The 26,041-nt window shown below is 33.9% G+C and overlaps 1 protein-coding gene across 4 annotated transcripts; it reads right to left on the bottom strand.

The window, feature by feature from the left end:
- Positions 1-18: 18 nt before the first annotated feature.
- On the bottom strand, positions 19-25,990 carry Tk (Tachykinin). 4 transcript variants are annotated; one of them, XM_015982765.2, is made up of 5 exons: positions 25,832-25,990; positions 7,481-7,554; positions 1,229-1,599; positions 608-1,052; positions 19-562 (listed from the first exon to the last, which is right to left on the bottom strand). In XM_015982765.2, exons 3-4 carry the CDS (start codon positions 1,590-1,592, stop codon positions 619-621), a joined length of 798 nt encoding a protein of 265 aa, XP_015838251.1. In that variant the 5' UTR covers positions 1,593-1,599; positions 7,481-7,554; positions 25,832-25,990; the 3' UTR covers positions 19-562; positions 608-618. The 4 variants fall into 4 exon arrangements, with proteins under 4 accessions (XP_015838251.1, XP_008196871.1, XP_015838252.1 ...); XM_008198649.3 differs by having other exon boundaries at positions 608-1,049; XM_015982766.2 differs by lacking the exon at positions 7,481-7,554 and having other exon boundaries at positions 25,832-25,973.
- Between the last annotated feature and the right edge of the window lie 51 nt (positions 25,991-26,041).

Below are 26,041 nucleotides of genomic sequence, written 5' to 3'. Positions count from 1 at the left end.
TAAGAGAAACATAGTTGCTTCTCAAACTCTAATAATTTTATTAAGTCACAGTAAATATACATAACAGAATATACTCTATTATATTAGTACTTAATAAATATAATTTCCTCCTATCTACAATAAAATAGAATAGAATCAATACAGAAGTCTGAATATACACCGAATTAGTCCATCTTGATTTCTCGAAAGAACTCGTGACACAGAACAAAAATTTTGGTAAACCGAAACGTCTTCGATTGATATGTGTCTTTACTTATTTTTACAGGTTGGTTCATCGAAAGGAGTGTTTATTGCAAGTTAATCGAAACACAATTTACTGATTTTTCCAAATCCAGCCTCTAAGGAAAAACCATAGCGCCGTATCAATTGGAAGAAGCCAAAAATATTCAAAAATAAAGCATCCTGTGGTTCGGCTTCGTCCAATTGACAGCGTTGAACTCACCCCCACTTTATACAACAATTTACTCAAAACGAAATAAAATCCTGCAACAATATTGACAAATATTTCTATTTTATGCTAGGTTTGCTGACTAGAATCTGACGACTAGAAGTTGGTTTGAACCTGCAATAACCGTCTCAAACTCAATCAAACTGTGCCATAACTTACTTAAAAATTATTCACTTTTGGCTGTACTGGCCCACTTCATTGTTGCCGTTCCAAATATCACTCTCCCCCTCGTTCTCAGTCAGAAGCAGCATCAGCTGGTTCAAGTCCAGCTCCTGCCCTACGGTGTCTAAATCCACGTTGTAGTAATCGTCCGGACTCGCCTTCTTCCCCCTAACCCCCACAAACTTCCCCCGGAACTGGTACGGGTATTTCTTCCCCCGCATCCCGAAAAATCCCGCCTGGCGCGGCATTTTCTTCCCCCGCATCCCGAAAAACCCAGAGGGGGCTCTCTTCTCGTCGGCGATCTCGTCGTAGTCTTTCTTGCCCCGCATGCCCATGAAGCCCATGGGCGCCCTCTTGTCGAGCTGGCTGGATGAGCTGTCGTAGTCTTTCTTGCCCCTCATCCCCATGAAGCCCGACGGGGCCCGCTTGATGTATTCATCTGCTGGTAAAACAACAGAGTTGCGAAAAGGTCAATATTTGACTTGATTTGATTTGCGAACGCTTAAAGAAATGTGAGCGAGGGAAGGGCGCTGTTTGAATTTTTGTTAATTTAATTTATGTAGTGATAATAAGTTGTTACTGCACACGGTCTGCGTCGGAGTTTGGTTTTATTCTTACCGTAGTTGGCGAACTCCATGTCCTTCTTGCCTCTCATGCCCATAAATCCTGAGGGCGCTCTCTTGAACACCCCATCCGGGTAAGTTCCTTCCCAGAGCGAGAACGGCTTTTTGCCCCTCATCCCCATAAAGCCCGAAGGCGCTCTCTTGTCGACTGCTCCTAAATCGGAAACGATGTCGACAGCCTTAAGTTCTGGTATAGAGTCGCTGTCGGAATTACCGGTCGAGTACGCTGAATCCGGTATGGACTTCTTCCCTCGGACTCCGGTGAAACCCGAAGGAGCTCTTTTGTGGTGGTCTTCCGCCGCACAAACTACATATATTGTTGCTAAAACCACAGCAGTGGTTATCGTCGTTGAATGCATCGTTAATCTGTAATCAAAGGGCGAGTTTTACGTTCCATCGGATCCACAATGTTTGATTAATTGGCTAACGACTGCAATAATTAGGGTGAAGAGACCAGGAAGAGTAAATATTTGAGTAAATCCCCCAAAAAGTGTGGGATTTTTCACGCTATTAATAGATAAGCTCTAAATGTCACAGTTAATTGGACGCCTCTAATTATGTACCAGAGGGTGCTCGGTTTAATAATAATCATGGTCTATAATACGTTTGGATTATTGAAGAATTGGTTACATTTATATCGGAGATTTGAGGCTTTAATGACTTCAAAAATTCTTTGAACTGTGTGGTCATTACTGGAATTGCAAAACCCATCATTGTGCGATTTATCAGTATTAATTAACAGAAATTTATTACAGTTAGAGGATTTTCAGCCGTTCCAGGAAAAACGCAACCTGATCCCGAAATTTCAAAATGATTTTAGTAACGTTAAGTCTCTTGTAAAATACACGATTCGGTTTAAATTTAATATATTTTGCGAGAAAAGAGTTGTAGAGAGAGGATAATCACTTAAATTGAAGTAATTTATTGAATTCTAAAATTTACATTGTATGCCTTTTAGGCGATAACATAAAATACTGACGTTATACAACTGTTGAATATTTTTTAAAGAGTATTTTTCTAGTTTCTGGTAGTTTAGAAAGTAAATAGAAAATAGTAGTATTATTTTTTTATCTTTATAACTTTTAATGTCCCGTCCGGTATTGCAAACATAAAAGTTCTCATTTCTTACGTTGTTAAACAAAAACAAGAATTTTTAATTTCCACTGTCTAATTTTAATACTGTTAAAGCCTTTAATAATTAAAACTTGTCTCAATAAATACAAGCTATTTTCACACACCAGATTTTTTTTGTCCCGTCCGTCATATGTAAATTAATCTGAAGTCGTAGCACATTGCCTTATTCTTCGGTTTTGTAATTTCAAAAGTTTCAAGAGGTTCCACCGTTTACTTCAAAAATATTTGTTGGAATTTGTATCTTTTAAATTGACATAATTTTATAACAATTGTTCAACGTTAAAAATGTTTTTTTTGTGTCCCGTCCGTCATCAATTTGTATTTCTTTCTTCTGCTCATAGTTTAAATTTAAAAAATGCTATAGTTGTTAGTTGGAATTAATTTGACTGGTACTAAATTCCTATAAAGAAAAATTTACTTCTCGTAAAAACTCTTATGTATTGTCTGAACGAGTATTACGTTTACTTAGGTAAAAAATTTTTTTGGATCAGCTCTCTGATTCTATGAAAAATAATATTAATCAGCGAATAACCCGAGGATAAAACGTTTGGTTTACGAAATAGAATTGTTGAAAGAGAAGTATTGCTTTAGTTTGATTTTTTTACATTATCTGGATCTCTATAATCAGAAAAAATCAATTGAACAATAATAAATTTATTATTTATGCGACGAGTTTTCATTATTGTAATAAACTCATCACGAACATTTCCATTATTGTAAAATAACCAAGATATCATAAAGCTTAATATGTTTTCAAGCGACTGATACGAGCTTATGGGCTATTTTTACCAACAAATTACAATAACTGCAAGCATTAAACGGTTTAATTTCAAGGGACATTTGCCGCGACTTCTTCCTATTAAAACTGAGCGCGTTTTTGCTTCTAATGACTTAACTCCTTACTTGTGATTCTGCATCGAACAAAATGCGTTACGAAATTTGTAGCCATCAAAGATGCATTTCGCGACTCGTTTTGACATAATCGAGTTTAGCAGCGAGCAGATCAAACGCGTTGTTCCCGCGTTAACTCGCGAATCGATCAAAGCAAATGGCTAATCAAATATTTAAATCTTGAGAGTCGAATTTGCATAATAGTTTCACATGCACTTGTAATACGCAAGCTTGCGTTTTGAAATTATTTCCGAGAAGCTCTACTCCTACAAAAGTAAAATCAAGTTACTCCACCATTCCGTCTGAAATTGACCATAAATGCATAATCCTTGAAACGTAATCTGGCGACAATATTGAATTGCACGGTGGAGTTTTCAGGAATCGAATAAACCGGAGACGTGATCCCACCTGCATAATACGGAAAATAGAGCCCGAAAGGGCCCTCCGGCCTCGATTAATTGTTAACAGCTCGGGCCGATCCTCGCAAACAAGCGATAAAAAATGCGCATGGAGATAGCGTGACTAATTTATGGTAAACGGTGGAAAAAATAAATTTCCGGAATTGTGTCACCTTGTTGTCGCTTTTGGAGCTAAAGAGACTTGAAAGTAATGTAGGCAAGGAGGTAATTAACCACTTGGGGTTACTTCACTGTCGTAAAACGGCTAAAAGCTAAGTGAGCAAAAATTGCAATGGGGGGACCATTACTGCAGGTTGGAACATTCCCATTATTGCAGTGTTGCGTTTTAGGAAAAGAGTAAAACTGAAATAGTCACAAACACAGGCGTTTGCTTCAGATGCGTTGCGGGCGAATTTATGCTTTTCATTTATAGTAATTTTGAGTAAGTAGGTGGAAATGTGGAGCTCTAGGTTACTAATGGAATTTTTTTGTGCTTTTAGTCTGAAACTAACTTTATTTATTTAAAATATGTTGTCTGTTCTTTACTTTCATAACAATTAGCCTTGAGTCATTCTGGGCAAAAGTTTTGACGCAGTGTTGAAGTTTCGGGTCTGCGTAATCTCGCACTTAAAGGGAGCTTAAAAATTTGAAACTATTTTTGTGTTTTGCGCGACAAAACAGTCATCGTCGATTACAGCAGACAAAGAATTCAAAGTCATTATATGCTCAACCGACCAAAGTTCAAGCGTAATTATATGACTCTTTTGTGTTTCCACCCACCGTAGTAAAATTTAAGATGCGAAGGTAAAAACGGCGAAAATATTCAAATGCTTATAAATCCTGACAGAGGTGGAATAGATGGCGGCGCGACTAGTTTTTACGTTTATTATCTCATAAAATTCGTAATCCCGGCTTGTATTTATTTGGCACATTTATGAATGTAGTTTCCTGACCTTATTTCATTAACGGAAGGCCTGAATAACTCACTACAACCGCAAAACGGAAAGTTATTCTTTCAGCAGAGGTGTATTGTGGAAGCTTTTAACAACAAGCGAAGTTTGGGCAAGTAGTAGTCAGGTGGCCCTTAACTAAGTTATAGTTAGTAGTTAGAGGGGTGGGAGCAGCATGAAGAAAAAACTATTTTGCATTAACTTCTTTCTGAAGAGCGATTAGAAATTTTGATCAAGTTTTATCTCACAGGATGAGCTACAATGTCGTGCTTTATAAAAATGAGACCAAGGTAATTGAAAAGTTGATGGCCACTGTTTGGCCACAGATTAGCGCAGATGGAGCTATTAACTTTTGATCTGAGGAGTAAACGCCCATTTAAGTTATGTGATCGTCGGTGATAATCCCGCCATCTGGAGCGTTCAACTCTTCCATAAATAATCAACAGGGACTGTTTATGAAAAGTTTGACAGCGACATAAAACTCGACTCAGCTGTCTATTCATTTGAAAACACCCTTAACTTTTGCGTGTCTCTAAATAAAACCTCTAGCGTGCGTTTGAAAAATATTTTTTTAATTCCAAAGATTTAGATCGGGCAAAGTAACCGCCGGTGACGTAGCCGGCAAAAATCGAGCTTTTCTTTTTATCGGCGCTTTATTTAAATTTCGCTTTATAAGGCAGCACGTGCACTAGTGAAACTGCGGTTTGTTTGACTTTATGAATCACAAGCACACATCTAAAAACATAATAAAGGGGTTTACTCGACTCGTTAAGCGTTAAAAGCTTCATTAAATAGCCCGGAATGAGAGGTTATTTTTCGCCAGAGGTTCGCACTTTCTCATGAAATATGCACGATAGTTTTTGCCATGCAGATGCCGTTTACGCGATTTTTATGCCATGTTTAAGCCCAAAAAGAGCAATTTTGCCGCTTATGTTTATTTAATAAGTCTCTCTTCGTTAAAAAATCGGTTCAGCACTTGAAGTACGTACGCTCTTGCGTGCCTGAAGTGTCGGAACAGTCACGGCATCATGTGAAAACCGAGATGGGTTTCTTTTGTTTGAAATGCGCGTTTTTCTTATTGCTGAATGTTATTACAACTGGAATTGTCGACTGAAACAGGAGCAACAACCCTTTGTTTGTTTCTTCATTGCAAAAACATTTTAATATTTTATGGCTATAAAGCGGTATTTATTTAATGTTACATCACACACGAAATTAAATATAAATTGTTGACCTTTTTTAACTGACTCGTTTGTTTAAAACTGATTATTTCCACTGATTCTGTTAAAATTAATGTAATTATTAATTACTGACAATCAATAAATAAGCGAGCAAAATCGCTAACCGTTAATGTTTAATGTGAATAAATACATTTTCTAAAGGAAATTTTAAATGCGTGGGCAATTAGGTGTATTTAAAACATAATTATATTCTAATTATATAAATTATTACTAGAAACGTTAAAAATCGTAATGTTTCGTTTGTTCAAGGCATCGCCTCTCACTTAATATTTTACCCAATTATATTTTTTTGCTCCACTGCTCTAAACATTAATTTCAGCCTTAATGTAAATATTTACTTTAAATGCTTTAATTTTAATAAGACAGGGGTATTTTATTGATTTCATTTATCCGTCAAATACAAGCACAAATACTCGTAAATATAAAATGCATTAATAGAAGAAAAAAACAAGTGCATAAATTTTGTAAGAACGAATTTTGCGAAAACTGACACTAGAGCTAGAGCATTTTTATGTGTTTGTGCTATTTATTGTAACTTTTCCAAACGCAAAGTTTTAATTACTTTGTGGGAACACAGAATTGGATAAAAATTAATTAAAATTTGAACCATTATAAAAGTACAAAAATAAACCATTTTGACTTGTTTTCTCTATGGTTTTTTCATGCTAAGGTGTTATTTTGGGCGTTATATAAGCGTCTGAAATTCTCAAAAGATTAACCTAATACTTTAGGAATTTTCCGCAAAAGCCGGCAAACTTGCCAACAATAACGCAAACTCGAGATTGTTATGAATATCACCCTTGTGCTTTCATCAGGCTGTCACTTTCCCGTCTTAAAAAGTATGGTGAAAAGTGAGGCGGTGTCGAAGTTCGCTTTAATTACGAACTCATAACTCAATTTGGTATGAAAATTGGTGGATGCGCCGGGGGAAATTATGTTTATTTTTATTAAACATTTATCTCCGAGCCATTATGTCATGTTTGTTTATCGTAATAAAGCAACAATGGTGAGTTTTTCTCTCACTTCTGACGAAACCGACAATCCACTTCACTATCTTTGCCCGACAGACCGAGTGAATTGAATAAATGGCACGATAACAGACGCCTACAATTCCTTACAAATCCATTTACACCTGTTTCGTTCCTTAAGGACAATGTACTCGTATCTCTTTGTTTGGTTTCTTTCGGCCAAATTACGACAAAAATTAATGGTGATTATTAGCTCGCAATTGCCGCTTGTTCGGTGGATAATCAACGAGCGAGAGCTAATTATTTGCAAGTTATCTTCTGCCTATATTTAATCACGCACTATTATCATTCTAACAATTCGGTTGTTGACATAAATCATAAAAGGGGTGTGATGAATGTCTAACTCATTCTCATCTGTCAATAAACAAGGTGATTACTCATCATTAAAGCACTGTTAGGTAAACTTGGGTAAGGGATTGACAGTCGTCGTAATGACGTTAAAAATTATCTATTTGGTGATTAACATCGACAGAGGGCTGAACAAGTAAACACGCGTAATGGTATAATAATGTTGGGTCTGACAAACATTTCCCATTCTGTAGTAATGATAAATACAATTTTTATCGATTTCTACGAACTGATTTCAAGTTATTAACACTACTTACCAGTTCTACCTTCTAAGGGCGAGGCTTCTTTGTACTTAGTACTTTACCAGGCCAAAAATTAATTTTTCGTGTATCTGCAACAGAACAAAGATGACAAACACTCATTTAAAATTTCCATTCCGTGTCTATTAAAAAATTTTTAATTATTTTGTGAAAATATTAATGGTGTCCGTGCAGACTTGTCAAAAGAAGGATTAATTATTTAATTGTGGTTCCAAGCATTCAATCTTTTCATTTTGCGAGTTGCTAAAAAACCGAAACAACATCATCTAAGTAATTAAGTTGCGAAATTAGCGGAGAAGCGTGACAGCATTGCCAATTTCTCAACTTGATCAACCCCAACAAGTCTCTGGCTGAGGATTGCAAATTACCAACTCGAATTGCCATTTCCCCGAATTGCTCCAAGCTGTCTAATCGTTCTTAGATTAGGACTCATTCATAAACACTTTAAATCTAACGTGCGAATTTGTCACACGTCTAACGAGCAAAGACTGAACGCGATAATGAAGCCGGCAAAGTAACTAAAACTCACAAATGTGATTATTTATGTTATTGCATTAAGTGTGGTGACGCGAAAACGTAATAAATACGATAATAAAGCGAAGAAATATCCACAGAACGGTGTCACATTTTTCTTAAGAACACCCACAAGTGGCACGTTTGTAAAAATGAGCTGCAAACTTTGATTAGTTTTCCTAAACAGCCCTGTCGTAAATTATAATCAAACGGAATGAAACAATGATTCTTACATAAAACTGCTCTCTTAAAATTAAAAAACAACTAATTAAGGAAGTATGAGTTGCAGGCACATGGCAGAAACTTCCTTTGTTGATTAACTAGTTTCCCAACTTGATCAAAGTCATTTAATTACAATTTTTACGGCATTTCAAGAACGATTCTGTAAATTTTTAATCGCGGGTATTGTTCCCATCTTTCGTCGGCAACTCGGCTTAAATTAAATTTTGATGCATTCGTCGACCTTTTTTCATACATTCCGCTTTAATAAGACATTCTCCAATCTGTGGAAAACAACCTGAATGCACCGCCATACCAAGGTTTCCTAAGCCGTATCTGTGTAATTGTACGTTAAAAACTTGTAAGTGGTAAAATAACACCAGAAGTGGCTTTCAGGACCCGATGGTATCCAAACATTTTTTATAATCCTTGAGGAATTATTGTGGACATACATCACGTAGATGTATGTTCAGCTGTAACTTGCAACCAGTTTCCAGGAGATATGTTAGACTAATAGTTACTTATGCTGTTTTTTCCAACAAAAAATTAACCGAAAAGTACTTCTAGCTGCGGACTGCGATAAAAAAGTAATAGAAGTTAAATCTATAAACAGTGTATTTGCCATAAATAAGAAACAATGCAATATCGATTTCAATTACACTCTCAAAATAAAAACAACAGAATGCTTACTGCAAGTTGTTTTCTCGTAGGGTATTAAATATTTTATATAGTATTTTTAGAAATCCAATTTGCAATATTGGAATTTTGGGACCATCAAAATTCATAAATTAATTAATTCAATTCAAATAAAACTCTAGTAGAATCGTATAAAGTTACCAGCGCCTGGTAAAACTAAATTGTTTAAAAATAGTTTAGGTAAAACTATTGAACAGGGACTCTCAAAAATTGTAACTCAAAACGCCGCGTCCTCGGGGAAATAACAGGGAGTCTTTTTTATTTTACTATTTTATATTAAATCAATATGTCGGTGTTGAATTGCGAATTAAATTATTCACTTTTTGGGCGATATATCACCCAGCTTAAATTTTCCCGAATTAAATCCGCGAAAATCTTGCGAAAACACAGCGTTCGTATAAATTACGGCATTTGGAGGCCGCTTATCGATTTACACGCAGATAATCACCGCAAGCAAAATCATTAATAAATTATGCAAGCACACCTGACAAGTTAAATGCTCACTCAAGAGACACGTGAGGTTACCGCCGAATTTATGTACCACACATACTCGGGATTGCTTTATGAATAGTAATTATCCCGGCATTGCCCATCAAAAATCCTCTCCCTCTCTGGATACAATGAGTCTTGATACCATTCGAAGATCCTCGATCTGTTCGTGTCAAGCACAGACGGCTCTTGTAACGACAAATGTTCACTCTAGACATTTCCATTCAACAACCGCCAGTATTCATCACAACTAATGTTGTTTATCGACTCGAATGATTGGAAGGTGTGCAACCTGCATTTCCGAATTGCTGTTTTTCAGGCAAAAACTCACACCGCGATCGATTGGAATGCGCCACATGTGCTGAGGTGTTTAGCACCTAACTTTCCTTTTTCGGTTTATTATCGTTTTATGGTTATCTCTGAATTTAACATGAACCGCGAGTACGATGCTGCGGCGGCTAACACAATTGCGAATTTCTGTCATGCAGGATAATACACCATTCGAGCGGTCGGCGATTGAGAGTTCGACAAAACCAACGGAATTTTAATTCTACGAATAGATTCACAATCGTTTCAAAAGGCTCATTCAGCGGATGCGGGGACAGGCAAATAGAAAACATACGCTGTTTGGGTGATTTGGGCATTGAGCTCTGAAATGAGTTTGACTTGGTTTTAAAACCAGTTGTTTCTATTTAAAGGTTATTACATTATTTTGCAAAATCGGAAAATAATTCAATTGTGACACTGTGATTTAAAATTAAAATCGTGTAAAATACACCACGTACTAAGCAAAATATTCAAAAATTTAAATAACATTTAATTTAACGCAATTATTTACAAACAATCGGTGTTGCAGCCAACTGAAACAATTTGTTTATTTTTTTAAAATGGTGGATGCGCCGGGATAAATGGTTTTACATGCATTTTAAGTTTTGACTAGTTAAATATTTACAAAATATGTAATGTCAGTGGTGACTTCAATAAGCTTTTATTTTAAATTTGTTGTTCTCAAAAATGGTGGATGCGCCGGGTTAATTTATAAAAATATTTTTACGGACATTTAACATAATTGTGGCACTGTGCTTTAAAATAAAAATCGTGTAAAATACACTCTATACTAAACAACATGTGTAAAATGTTCAATACTTAAATAAATTAAATATTATTTAAAATTTTATTAACATCCAATCGATACTGCAGTCAATTCTAACATTTTAATCAATTTTTACCAAATGTTTATTTTTAAAAATGGTGGATGCGCCGGATTTATTTTAAAATATGTTTACGCAGATTTAACGTAATTTAATTGTAGCACTGTGATTTAAAATAAAAATTGTGTAAAATACATTCCATACTAAGCAAAATATGTAAAATGTTCAATATTAAAAAATTTAAACAATATTTAACTTTACGCAATCGTTTACATTAAATCGATATTACAGTCAACTGTAACATTTTAAAACATTTTTACCAAAACATTTTGTATATTTTTTAAAAATGGTGGATGCGCAGGTATAAAGTAGTTTTACATGCATTTCAAGTTTACACAGGTTAAATATTTACCAAATATGTAATGATAGTGACAACTTCAATAAGGTTGTATTTTAAATTAGATGTTTTCAAAATATGGTGGATGCGCCGGATTAATTTATAAAAATATTTTTATAAATATTTAATATAATTTAATTGTGGCAGTGTGATTAAAATAAAAATTGTGTAAAATACAACCCATACTAAGTAAAATATGTAAAATGTTTAATATTCAAAAATTTAAATATTATTTAACTTAACGCAATTATTTACATTAAATCGATACTGCAGTCAACTGTAACATTTTCATCAATTTTTATTAAATTATTTTGTTTATTTTTAAAAATGGTGGATGTGCCGAGATAAAATGGTTTACATGCATTTTAAGTTTTCACTGATTAAATATTTACAAAATATGTAATACCAGTGACGACTTTTTGTTAAGTTAAGTTTTTGTTTTAAATTAAGTGTTCTAAAAATGGTGGATGCGCCAGTTTAATTTATAAAAATATTTTACAAACATTTAATATAATTTAATTATGGCACTGTGATTTAAAATAAAAATCGTTTAAAACACCTCATACTAAGCAAATTATGAAAAATGTTCAATGTTCAAAAATTAAATAATATTTAGTTTAACGCAATTATTTACATTAAAGTGATACTGCAGTTAACTGTAACATTTTGATCAATTTTTACTAAAACGGCGCATCCACCATTTAAAAAATATTTTTAAAAATGGTGGATGCGCCGGGATAAAATGATTTCGCATGCTTTTTAAGTTGCAACTGATTAAATATTTAGCAAATGTGTAATGACAATTACGACATCAAGAAGTTTTTATTTAAATTTGTTTTTCTCAAAAATGGTGGATGCGCCGGGTTAATTTATAAAAATATTTTTACGAACATTTAATTATGCATGAACAAAGCAGTGATCCGATAACAACATTAACAAGCTTTTTCTTCTACTATGACATCTCGTCTAAACCCCGTTGAGATGATTGTTGGTCGTTGAAAAATATCCAAATGTTAATTTTGCAGTTCGGTACTCGTGTAGGAGCACAACAAAAGCATCTTTATACTCTCAAACCAACGCTGATGTTATGAAAGTCCGTGTTTAGTACAAGATAAGATCAGCCGTGAATATGATTATACTTAGTTTTATACTTTGCATAGATACAGTAGGTAAATGTTGCAAAAAGAAAACGTAACTACGTCGGTAATTTGCTTACGAAATGAGACGTAATTAAAAAATGCGGGCGCCTTTAGAATCACCAAAGCAAAACAAACAAGATTCTTAATTTTTTCACACGATTATTAAGTCTTAGTTGATTGAACGAGTGGTAAATTGCACGAATTAACCAGAAGCTCAAATGAAGCGCTTACAAACCATGTAACGATCAGTTTTATCCGACTATTTCTTCTTCAAAAAGCATTTCTATTCAGTGCTCAGTTAATGAGATGAATGTCACGTAAATATAAATTGTGTTAGTCGTTCCGACAACAATGTTACGTTCTGGATTTTACTGAGAAGCCAGGCAACAATACTCATATCTACTTATTCAATTACTTCTATTCGCGTCGTATGTCCCGTTTTATTCGTATGAAATTACTACAGTCACTAATGTAATTATATTTTAAACTGTAACAATTGTAAAAGCGATTTATTTCACAAAATATTTCAGAAAAAAATACAAAGCGTTAGAACTGGCTGGATTGTGGCGGTCAACAGGTGCTTACCACAGAAGCACGGAATATTGATTTGTCTATTACAGGAATCAAAGCCCATATAATGGATTTTCCTTTTACAAGTAAATAAAGCACATTTGTATCAAAATGTACATTTTTGGAACTTATCTAAACGCTAATCTAATGGTTTTCGAAAATGTCAGACTGTCTCGAATTCTAATTATTATGGAGATTACGCTAAAATCAAATCAGTCTAGTCCTGAACACATTATATTTGTGTAATTAATTTCTAACAGCCGAATTAATTTGTACTAAGGGAAAAGGTCTTCGCCTAAACGAGTCTTGCTCCATCAATCAGGTTTTATCAGTACAATTTACAGTTATAACCAAATATAACAACACTGAAATTAATTATAAAATGATCAAAACTTTTCTGGGTTTTCAATTTTCCTTCTGAATTGCTTTCTTTTGTGGAAAATGCGATTACAAAGTGCAACATATGCTCAAAATGCCTACGGCTGGTCGTATTAAGTCGTTTTATTGATACTTGAAAGGACAAAATTGGAACTTTTGTATCTTCATTTTTACAAACATTAGAGAACAACTGTTATTTAGCGATAACGTCAAATATTTTACTCAACTCAAAATAATATAATTCTTCCAATACCGAAGCAACAGTTTTGTATGTAGAATTTCCACGAAAATAATAGCCGATATATCGTTATTACAACGAACAAATTTTTCACAAAGGTAACAACATGCAACATGTTGGGAAACCACTACACAAAATCCGCTCTGTTTTCGAATGAAACGTTAGTTGTCACGCGACCACACTCACTCGCGACATATTACACCAGTTCTCAGCAAACTCTAAGTGTCTTGAGATATTGGGAATGCAGGTCAGCGAAATCAGATTGTCCCCAGAGAGCAACAATTGCTCCCTTTCGCCCTACTCAATCTTCTCGACAACAAACCGCCGTTCTGTCCCACTCTGGGAGCTCAATTTTTGCAACTGTTACTCCTAAATTATGGCCTGCACTGATATTGTAATTCTAATTGTCTAGTTGGAATTCATGTTGTGTGATAGTAAACGCAAATGCATTCGGTAAGGCGAGTCCTGGGGGATTCTAGGGAGCTGTACATCACACACAACCAACCATTTGTCGTGGAATCTTAAGAATGATCACCTACGCCTACGATCCGCTGAGTTTTAATGGTTTTGCGCTTAAAACTTCACCCAAAATGTGGCACCAGAGGCCTTGTGAGCACACACTTTACACATGGTTAAAATCGCAGACAAAAAAATAAAAAACGACTTGTTCTGCAAGGATTTAGACTGAGAGCGTAGATGATTAAGTTGTGACGAAACATTTTGTTATTTTACAGTTCATTTCAAACTACACAGGAGCAACCAAACCGTTTATTTTCATGAATAATCGTCGAATTTGGCAAAGTTAAATGTAATTTGTGTTTGTAACTCAACTGAAACAAACATAAACACATACCCGCGTTGTAAAAATTAGCAGGGTACACAAGTTTTAAATTTAAAATTAGGGGAATCCCCTAGAAATGCTAAACAACTTCCCGGCCTTAATCACGAATATAATTTAACTGTATAATTGGGAGGATGATATTAAATTATACCGTCGCGTGTTCTGCTACCTATAATGAAATAAAAAGGAGCATATTGAACATAAAAGTGGTTTCTTTTAAAAAATCTCCAGACGCAATGTCGATTTACTTTAAATTATTTTTTATGCATTTCAAGTTTTCACTGTATAAACATTTACAAAATAAGTAATGTCAGTGATGACTTCAATAAACTTTTATTTTAAATATGTTATTCTCAAAAATGGTGGATGCGCCGGGTTAATTTTAAAAATATTCTCACGAAGATTTAACGTAATTTAATTGTAGCACTGTAATTTAAAATAAAAATCGTGTAAAATAATTCCATACTAAGCAAAATATGTAAAATGTTCAATATTAAAAAAATTAAATAATATTTAACTTTACGCAATTGTTTACATTTAATAGATATTGCAGTCAGCTGTAACATTTTACTACATTTTTACCAAAACGTTTTGTATATTTTTAAAAAATGGTGAATGCGCCGACATAAAGTGGTTTTACAATGCATTTCTTCAATAAGGTTGTATTTTAAATTAGGCGTTTTCAAAAGATGGTGGATGCGCCGGGTTAATTTATAAAAATATTTTTACGAACATTTCATATAATTTAATTATGGCAGTGTGATTTAAAATAAAAATTGTGTAAAATACAACCCATACTAAGTAAAATATGTTAAATGTTTAATAATCAAAAATTTAAATAATATTTAACTTAATTCAATTATTTACATTAAATGGATATTGCAGTCAGCTGTAACATTTTAATACATTTTTACCAAAACGTTTTGTATATTTTTAAAAAATGGTGGATGCGCCGACATAAAGTGGTTTTACATTGCATTTCAAGTTTACACTGGTTAGATATTTACCTAATATGTAATGGCAGTGACAACTTCAATAAGGTTGTATTTTAAATTAGGCGTTTTCAAAAGATGGTGGATGCGCCGGGTTAATTTATAAAAATATTTTTACGAACATTTCATATAATTTAATTATGGCAGTGTGATTTAAAATAAAAATTGTATAAAATATAACCCATACTAAGCAAAATATGTTAAATGTTTAATAATCAAAAATTTAAATAATATTTAACTTAACGCAATTATTTACATTAAATCGATACGGCAGTCAACTGTAACATTTTAATCAATTTTTATTAAATCATTTTGTTTATTTTTAAAAATGGTGGATGCGCCGAGATAAAATGGTTTACAAGCATTTTAAGTTTTAGCAGGATTCACAAGTTTTAAATTTAAAATTAGAGGAATCCCCCAAAAATTCTAAACAACTTCCCGGCCTTAATCACGAATATAATTTAACTGTATAATTGGGAGGATGATATTAAATTATACCGTCGCGTGTTCTGTTACCTATAATGAAATAAAAAGGAGCAAATTGAACATAAAAGTGGTTTCCTTTAAAAAGTCTCCAGTCGCAATGTCGATTTACTTTAAATTAGGTTCACCTAATTCAATCTGTCTTAAACGATGCGCCGTCTTTTTCCAAGTCTCCGTCATTAGATTTCGGCTTTTTGTGGCCGCTCTGCGGTCCCCAAAGGTCCCGTGAATGTTTGCCCGAACCCCCAATTGTCGTGAATGGAAAATTAATTTCGTTCGATCTGCGGCGGAAAAATATGTTTGCGAATTTACTTTCAATCTATTACCCCGTGTCGAAACAGATTTGGAAGAAAATAACGTGCTATGCATCACCGCCTCCAGATTTATGAACCGATCTTTAAAATAAATGTGTTTGTAGACAGACATTCGTCGGTGAATTATTTCCTTGATAAGTCCGGTATTTAAATTCGCCCGCTTTGTCCGAAGACTCGCCGAACGTGGCATATAAATCAGTTCGGCGCCACTGTTTTGCAATTAGTTAGAACTACAACACTAAATTGGGTGTACTTTACCCCGGCTTGGATTTCCACTGATTTTCCTTCAAACTTTTCGTGTAAATACACAAAACAAAGCAACAGAAATCCTTTTTAACCCAATTGACTATAACCCTTTAAATTGTAATTTTAACCGGGTTTCGCAGGCCAGGTTGAAAAAATTATGTTGGTATCATGTTGGCCATTAATAAGGGGGATAACGAAAAGTAGCTTTCCGCTTTCCCTGGTTTAAAAGGTCTAATTAATCTTCTGCCTTGCTCACTTTCATCACACGAAACTAATGCTTTTATCAATTTACAAGAGATCAAGCTTAACATTAGGAAAAAGGATTGTTTTAGTACCGGTTTGCTCTAATGCATCAAAAAGTAATTCAATCATGGTTTCGCAGAGTGCGAATCTTTTTCCTATTTTTTACTAACATTGCACCCGTAACGAAGTTATACTTGTGATTTTTATCTAACACTACTAACCAATTTTCGGACACAGTTCTACAGCAATAAATTAAGCCCAAGGAAACTTAGAAAAATATTATTTACAACTTTCCTTTGTCAGCGCAATAAACGAACTGGAAAACCATTGTAAACTCACTCGACGCCACAACTTTTATATAAATGTTTAACTTGAAAAAAGGAGAATATCGCAATATGAGATATTGTTCCAGTTCTGCTCCAGCTTATTTCCTGGTTTGTAACAATTTGAACGCTCGTAGGTGGACGTTATTAGAAAAGTTGATAAGAATAAAATATTTATAAATGGGTCCCTTTTGCACTGTATTCTCAGAAGTCATTTCCAACTAATTAGGGAAAAATATATTATTGTAATAAACTGGGGTAAAGAAAACACGCACACCATTCATATTTTCATAACCATGTAATGTGTAAACAAGCTGTCATGAAATGTACAAATACAGGCTCATTCTTTTAGGGCTTACATTAGAAACTTTTTAACTTCTAATATAGCTTTAAGATTTTGTATACAATCGACATCGACAATTCTGAGTTCAAGTAAATTTTCGGAACTTCGAGAAATTGGCACTAGCTTTGAAATTTTAAATAATTACAACCTATTTTTATTGCATTTTTGAATTTATCTCTTGGAACTAAGTAAAATGTACCCTAGTTGTTAATACCTATCATAGTCCTATCATACCCATCATAGTCATAGTTTTATTATTTTATTATTTTAATATTATATTATTTTATATTATTATCTTATTATTTTACTGCTTATTCGATAATAAACCACCTAAAAACTAAACAAAATAATAAAGTTTAACATTTGTTGACCATTTTGCAAGGTCTACTTGATTAACTACGAAAATTACAAAGTAAAATCTGTTTTTTGTGATTTTTTTCAAAAACTGTAATAGATAGGTATAGAACGTATTGAATAAAAGTCACCATAAATATCTATGTCCTTTCGATTGCTCTTAAGAAAATTCGGTGATTCCATTTGAAAAAACTGAGTTATAGCAGTTTTTTGATAACCATTTTGAAAAAATCATATTAGCCTTGAATTTTGAAAATTGACAATTATGAAAATTCTAGAAGACTTTTCAAATCCTTGGTTATCGAATGCAAAAAAAAGGTTCAAAAGCTGTGATGTCTTAGATCTAATGCAAATAAAAAATTTAAGAAAAAAATTGGTATGTCAAAAACTATTACAGTACCAACAACTTTAATTTTACTCAGCTTGAGAAGAAAAATGTAATACAAATGTGTGGTTACTATTTAAAAATTCAAACTTGGCCTCAATTTTTTGTGGCCATTTTAAAAATAATTTAGTTGAAATAAAAATAGTCGATTTGGATCGTATAAAAAATTTAAAAGCTCTAGCTGTATTAGAAGTTGAAAAGTTTCTAATGTAGGCCCTAAAAGAATCACTCTGTATAGTAATTGTTTGAGTTTGAAAAATGCACAACGCGGTTAATAAAACAATAGTTTTTTTCTAAAATATTTTTTATTAAACCGAACTGGATCACCTGCCAATTTAATTATCCTGTAACATTAAAGCGCTCGGCTGAACGTAACCCGTAGCAAAATAAAAGGATTAATAAAATTAGTCTCCTGTTTGTTGTAGCAATAAAGACGTTTATTGGAGCCATTTGAGTTAGTGTTCTTCTTTGAACTTTGACTTGGAGAAACACAAAAATCTACAATTTTTGCAACAATTTTCAAAGTTTAAACTGGGGTTTATAATGTCACAAGTCGGTTTCCACGCTAAGTTGTTGCACACATTCAACAATAATTAATTCGATTCAGTTGGGCTAGTGGCCGCCTCATACTGCAGCAATTTATATGTGATTTTAACTCCTTTGATGTCCGGATCATGAATAACTATAAGCTCCGTATTAATTAGAACATTAAGGCGCCACATGAGCCCTCACAGTGTTAACATTAAGATGCGTGCGATAAATTCGGAATATTGTCGTTAGAATTCGGCACATTTTTACGACCTGTATAATTATTTCACATTTTGTGTCGCCGTCTCGCCGCGGGGTGTTTTAATGTAATTAATACGCCGGTATTGTTCGCGACTTCGGTTCGGTTTCGTCGCAATTATTTTTCATGTCTAAATGACGAATTATTCCGGAATAACCTCGTTAGAGCTGCGAGTTTTTCAACTCGCGCGAAACACATAAAAAGCGGCTCTCTCGAGCATTTTGTCGTTTATGCGGGGAATTCCCTCGAGTTGTTTACCTGGAGCCGTCACTCAAAATGTGGACAAATCCTCTAATATATCACGGAATGAATAATCGCGTGTGCGAACAAGTATCTGATAATTATTGAGCTTATCACACCTGTCCATACTGTATTATTTGCTCTGCCACATCCGACAGAGTTTTGCTTTCACATCCGTACATAAGTTCCAATCACAACTAATATAGACCATTTGTGTCTACATATTTGTTTTGCACAAAGACCAATAAGTTGCGATCGGTGCTAATTCGATTTAATTGTGATTAATTCGATTCAACGATTATTACGCCTAATTCACTCACGCCGGCCTCAAAATCACAGAGTTATTAACAGGAATTACCACCTTGTTATTGTAATGTACAAGATTTAGATCTGGGGTAATTGAAACTGAGCGAAAATTAGTTTTAACTCCCAGGAATTAACTCTTACGTTCATTATGGACCAATTAACATTTACTCGCAATTATCATCTCCCTGACGGTGTGCAAAAATATGACCAATACCGATCTTATTTCTTGAACAAGTGCGTATTATTAGATCAATACATTGTTATTGGATAAGTGATTCATGACTTCAAACACTACAGAGAATTGTAATTTTTCAATTATTTTGTTGATTTTAGGCGATTTATAAATGAAATGCTTGTGGCACTCCATCCTAAACAATATCTAGGTTAATAATGAATATGCAAACGTTTATATTCACACAAATAACGCTTCCTCGCACTCAAGAAAGATTAAGATACTAAAACAACAAAGAATGTGTAAACAACCTCGTAGCTTTTAGGCAATTATTAGCTGATTATAAAAAAATTCCTCTACGAAATCTCCACCAAAATCTCTGTATTATTGGACAAAAACTTAAAAATATAGACCTTAATAAAGCGGGATCAATCACATTTATTGCCCAGCCATAATCTTTTCGTGTGTGTTATTGGAACGATGCTTTTGTATCGCGTAAAGGGGGCTTTTGTTTTTTAAGATAACAAACGATATTTTTTTACGATCCACACACAAGACGTTGAAAGTGTTGGAGAAAATCGAAGTTTTCAAAAAACAAATCACTGAAAGCACTTATATTCCAGCGAAAGGGTTTGTTCCAAGGCACTTTCTTAAAGTATTTTAGTGTACGTTTTAATTATTACTAGACATCAGTGTTTTAGTGAAGTTGAAATAAATCTACGAGTACATGCATGTGTATTTTACCCTCCAAGGGCTAGTGAGCTTTAGTAAATTCCGGCAAATGATTACGGGAGTTTAAACGGACGACAGCTCCTAGTCTCGATACACTCTAAATAAACAGTGGGTAATTTTCTTGTAATATAAATGGAAAGCTGCTTTTCCCTTTGCTACAAAGAAATAAACAGAAATAACTAAAGGCGTTCCTTGTGAACTCTGTAGTAATTTATTTCTGCAAGGTGGAATCTCGCAAATGTGGTGATTATCCGCATTGTAAAAAGTTATTTCGGTCGGCGGTGGCATATCTCGGATAGAAAGCAAGAGAGGCGACAAATCAATTCAATATTTTACATGTGTTATCCGGAAAGTCGAACCGTAAATACGGCCAAACTGTCACTTGGGCCTCTTATCTGAAAATCTGCAATTGAAACGAACGATTTATTTCCTTTATTCGTTTGAAAGTTTCCGTGGGAAAACCAATTTGTACAACCAGTTTTTAAGTGAGTTTCACTTTACCAAGTGTTCGAATTGAGACTTACGCAGGGTAGAACAAATGCAAACTAATTAATCTCCTTCAGGATGTCAGGATGATGCGAGCGGTGCCAAAGACAAATCGCTTAACAATAATTATCAGAATTACTGTTTACATCAAGCGATTACCTAAACTACACCTTCATAAATTGCGATCAAAGGCGTGTTTTAAGCGAAACGAGATCACAAAAACTTCACAACATCTGTTATTTTTTCAGCTGAAACTCGCTCCCTTAAATCAAATTTTCATGAAGTTGCGGGAGCTTAACTAAAACCACCGCCACTGCAAGATATGTCACCAAAGTCTTCAAAATCGCTGATTTGCTCCCAAATCCCTGGCTAATTCAAGCACTGATACATTATTAGTGCCCGGTTCTTGCTAAATTACCGCCTCAAGCAAGTCATTGCGATTTTAGCCCAAAAACTTGCGATGATGGAATTGTTTAATCTAGCGCTTTGTGCCCGGATTTGTTCATTTTACTGTTAACTTGGTTTCTGCATGTGATACAGAAACTATACAACAGGTACTTAAAAGCACGAAACTCAGCGGAAAACTAACTGAAACGCAACAAGAAACTTTTTCACTTCGGATGAGCAGAACTCTAAAGCAAATACAGCGTTTGTTTTAAAATCTAACACGTGTTCAGTTGAATCAATTTATTCCGTGCAACACACACTTCCTGAGCTTTTACAGAAATTCACAAACTTTCCGACTATTGAATATTTTTTGGATCGTGAGGAAAATCAACAAGCTGGCTATTCTTTCATATTCGGAATACAATTTAGAGCGATTTGCAAAAAAATATCAAGTACTAGATTTGTTCATCTTGACAAGTTAACATTCTATTACTTTTCGATTTAAATCATTTACTGAAAAATAATTATCCGATGCAAGCGGGTCTCCACTTCAGCAAATCTTCGAGATTCTAATCCCCGCTTTATCCGACTTCCAACTCGCTGCCAAGTTATTCATCTAAGTTTCCCTTTATGTGCAACTACGTTACGAATAATATGTAATTATTTTAGAAATGTATATGCACAACAATAACTTGTGATTGCGGTTAAATCTGCAGGCAATGGAAACTTCAGATCATAATTAGTTTGTTGCGTAAAGTGAGATATAATAAATAAAAATTAAAAACAACAATCACAAAATAATTTTTCAGCGTTAAAATATTTGCTATTTGTTGGCACAACTGATTACAGCGCATAATGTAATAATATTTAATACGCAAAATAATTTATACTCATTTGTCAATTATATTTAGTAGTAACAAATTGCGCGCACAACAATTATAGCTAATGGGTAATAATTATATTTAGTTGCTACCATTCATTATTTATTGGGACAACTTTAGCCAAGTCGCGCAACGATTAATAATTGCCTCAAAGAACACTGTTTTTATTTCATTTATTATTTTCCAATTAGTATTATTTTTGTGGTTGAGACAAAGCGTTTAATTAAGAATAAATCCAGTTTGTATAAATTAAGACAGAAGCAAGAGCATTTAGGGGACTTAATAGTTGCAACGAATTTATCTTAGCCTTAGCCAGTTTTATGGACCAATCAAATGTTTCAAACTGTTTGCTAACTTGGGAATGAGATTTGTTGTGCGATGTAATTTGCAGTCAGTTAGAGAATAAAAATAGTCGTAGTTGAATTTTAAAATTCGGGTTAGAACGTATTTATTGTCTTTGCTTCCGCTTTTTTGAAAAGATTAATGACAAATTGGAGGACGCATTAGTAACACTTTGTAAGCTCATGATTATGGGTATTTGATGTAAAGCTCAAACACACGCGTTGTTTAAAAACATAAAACTCCTTTTATCGGGGGGATAATCAACCACTCAAAAAATGAACTCAATTTATTAAAATGAATCGTATCGAAAAACACTTTATCATTTTCATGCCTGTTTGACATATCTTATAAATCTCGATACCCACAAACTGCACATCTGTATGCAAAATAACCTTTAGATTTTTCCTGTTTTATTAATTTGATTTCGTTTTGCGAAATTTTCTCGGACACTATCCGCATATGAAAGGCATGAAAGTGCCTGTCCAGGAGCAATAAATCCCAGACGTGTGGCATATAATCTCGTCTTTATTATAATAAAGATCACCGATAAACAACTACTGGAATGAGAGCTTTCAGAGACAATTCCTAGTCGAAATGGGATATTTCCGTACGTATACAAAGTAAATTTTCGATTCGAACTCTAGCACTTATCGAAGGACTTTAGCATCCAATCAATACAAACTAAATGCCAAGATTAAATTTTAATTAAAACGAGCTAAAACAGTGACTTGGAGTAACATCCAAATTTAATAAGCACCGGCGGCCGAATTTGTCTACAATTTTGAAGCGAAACTAATCTGCATTGAACAATAAGACATGGAACTCGATTTTTATATTAAAAAAACGTAAAATTGGTGATTATGTGCGCCATCGCAAATTGAAAAACCCACTGACCAGCAAACTGCTCTTATTTTGTCCCAAGATATCCTCAGAATAAATCTTTGCTAGAGCTTGTTAAAATATTATAATGAGGTAAGTCAAAGAAACATCTAAGTTATTCTATAAGTTATTTCCGTACGTATATAAGATAAATTTTAGATTTAAACTCCAGCACTTATCGAAAGACTTTGGCATTCAATCAATAAAAACTAAGTCGAGATTAAGTTTTAATGAAAACTATCTAAAACAGAAATCACTTCCTCTGCCGAATTTGTCTAAAATTTTGAAGCTTAACAAATCTGCAAATAACATGGAAAAAATGGTAAAATTATAAATACGTGAGCCACCACAAATTAGTAAACCTCACTTTTCGCCCTAAACTGTCGACCAAATTGCTCTTATTTTGTCCCCAAGATATCCGGAGATTAAATCTTTGCTAGACTTTGTTAAAATAATGTAATGAGGTAACTCAAAGAGACGTCTCCTTTTGTTCATCTATTTCAACATTACTTGCATGCACTTAGCTAATAACTCTCGTCTAAAATTTCTAGTTTAAATAATGATCCAAACACAATTACGCGCTTTTTCTTGACAAGGTTACAACCAATCCACAATTGGATTTCCATATTTCCACTTTGCTAATTTTAACCAACCGCAAAACCGGATAGCAAGTAAATTATTCCCTTGCTGTCTCTAATAATTAACCAATATGGTTTTACGACAAATAAACAAAACTTGAATTCTACCTCATCTTACTGAAAATGTCAACTCGTCTTTTGTGTTAAAATATTTTGCAAGATTGTCACTCTACGTCTCGCGAAAGCGACAACTAGATCAAAATTTCATAGTTGACCGCACGTATTTCATAATTTTTTGATAAAATTGCACGAAAATCGTTTCAAATATTACTTCCACAAACCGTAAATTTTGTATTTGATTTGTTCCCAGTTTAAACTTCTTTGTCCTTTCCCAGGTAATCCCACCTGAAATGAACAGCTAACTTTACGAAATACGACAAAGAAAAAGTTTTTTTATACAAAATACGGCGTCGTAAATATTACAAATTGCAATTTTGTAATAATATGAATAAAAAAATTGTTTTCCTTTCTGAGTGCTCATTTAAACTTTCACACGACTTAACGCTGGAATTCCTCCACCTTCTCATAATTTTATTTATTGATTTGTTTTTCCTCGTAGAAAAATCGTTATAAGGGCAATTATTTCGTCTAGACGCCCATTTGTAGCACAGTTACGCATAAATGAGCGCATTTGCGTGCTCTACCTTCAAGTACCAACCGTAAAATTATCGACAAATTAGCGCAACCGTTGCTTTCTCGTGTCATATTTTTCTACTCTTATAACCATCGGCTTTTTATAGCCTGTTGCTGCTTTATTACATCGCACCCCTGCCACACACTTGATTTGTAATTCAACCTTCCACTGATAAAATCAGACTCTTTATTAAAGGCCAAATTTGAAACAGGAGGCATATTTTTCAGGACAATGGTCCGAAAATTTTCCTGACTAAATGGCATATCTACCAAACATTTTTATTTCATTTCTGCATAATGTGGACAACGGACCGAACTGATTCAAATGCCGAAAAATTAAGCTACTATTCATTACGGTGTCAGCGCAACAATTCATATTATTTGCATTTGCGTTATGTGTCTTGTTAATTGGACACAAAAAAGCGGCACGGGAGTAATTGGCTTTTATTTCAACGTGAAAATTGTTATTCCGCTACATTGATAAATTCCATAATCAAATCTTTCTAGACATAAATGTGAGCTTATTTTTTGTCACAAAAGCAAACTTGCGCCTGATTGGGCAAAAAATACAGTACCTTGTATTAAAGCTCTTTGATTATTGATTGATTTTTCACAAGCCTGGGTACAATCAGACACGCAAAAAGTGACTCCACATTAGGCAATTAGTGCAGAGACAACAGCTGTATTGATTGATATGTCAACTTTTCCATATCATGTAATCATTGCAACTCTTTCACCAGCAGAAACGGTGAAATAAAACCGACTTCATCAAAATATACACGGAATATGTAACGAGAGGGGACGAACTCGTCAGAGTCAACGAATAATTAACTTGAGACCATACACAAGACCGATGGGTTAACGATGTAAAACTGACAAAGTTTCAATCACTTGTGAAAAGCTGGAATTGGAGTCAATGAAAGGAAAATTGAACAAAAGATAACAAAAAAAATTTAATTAATCACCGAACATCATAATAAAGTCTAATCAAGCAACTCAAAAATCAAAAGTTTCGTTTAATTAACAAAGTGTTATATTACTAAGACGAAATTGAATACTATTCCTCCTTAAATTTGCCACAGCATAAATTGCAGTTTTTTATGTTAGAAAATTGAAAAATTAAAAAAAATAACATAATGTAAAAGTGTCGCCAAAATAAAAAATTAACGAAAGGATGCTTATAATTGTATAATAATTGTGACAAAATATTACACTGGAACTAAATAAAGAATGACTAATTAAAATTATTCCTATTTTTCTTTCAGGGAATTCATTATTACTAAATATTTAAAATTAGCTGAAAAAATACTATATTATGAAAACAACACGCGACGCAATTTTTATGTTTCCTGCTCGTATCGCTTCTTTTAATCTATTTCATTATCAACTGTATAATCTCGGTGCCGGTTTAAAATTTAAGCGATTGGTAACCCCTTGAAATATGTTTATTTAGTTTATTTGAAAACTACTCCAAACTTAGTTATAATTTCTCAACTTGGTGAAAAACTTTAACAATCGAAAGTTTGAAACTTTTCGCAAGTAATCGCTTACCGTTTATCCTGACCTAAACGTCTTGAAGCACCAGCAGGACTCGCAGCACGGGCAATAGACGCACCAGGACGCGTGCTGCTGCAGGAACAAGTGTGTTGCACTGATACACAGGTATCGAGGCGCACTGAAGCACGCCAAAGCTGCGGAGCTTAATACACGTTGAACTAGCCAATGGCAGGACGGGCCTCTAGCAGGAATTCGGTTTTAACC

The sequence above is a fragment of the Tribolium castaneum genome, chromosome 6 (assembly GCF_031307605.1).
Source record: "Tribolium castaneum strain GA2 chromosome 6, icTriCast1.1, whole genome shotgun sequence".
NCBI classification, from domain to species: Eukaryota; Metazoa; Arthropoda; class Insecta; order Coleoptera; family Tenebrionidae; genus Tribolium; species Tribolium castaneum.
This window is presented reverse-complemented; position numbering and strand designations above follow the sequence as displayed.

Bases quoted from the DNA above. Each gene is read 5' to 3' on its own strand.
- Tk (XM_015982765.2), bottom strand. From the start codon at position 1,592: ATGCATTCAACGACGATAACCACTGCTGTGGTTTTAGCAACAATATAT. The intron at 1,053-1,228 runs GTAAGAATAAAA...TTGTTTTACCAG, and splicing joins CATGGAGTTCGCCAACTACG to CAGATGAATACATCAAGCGG.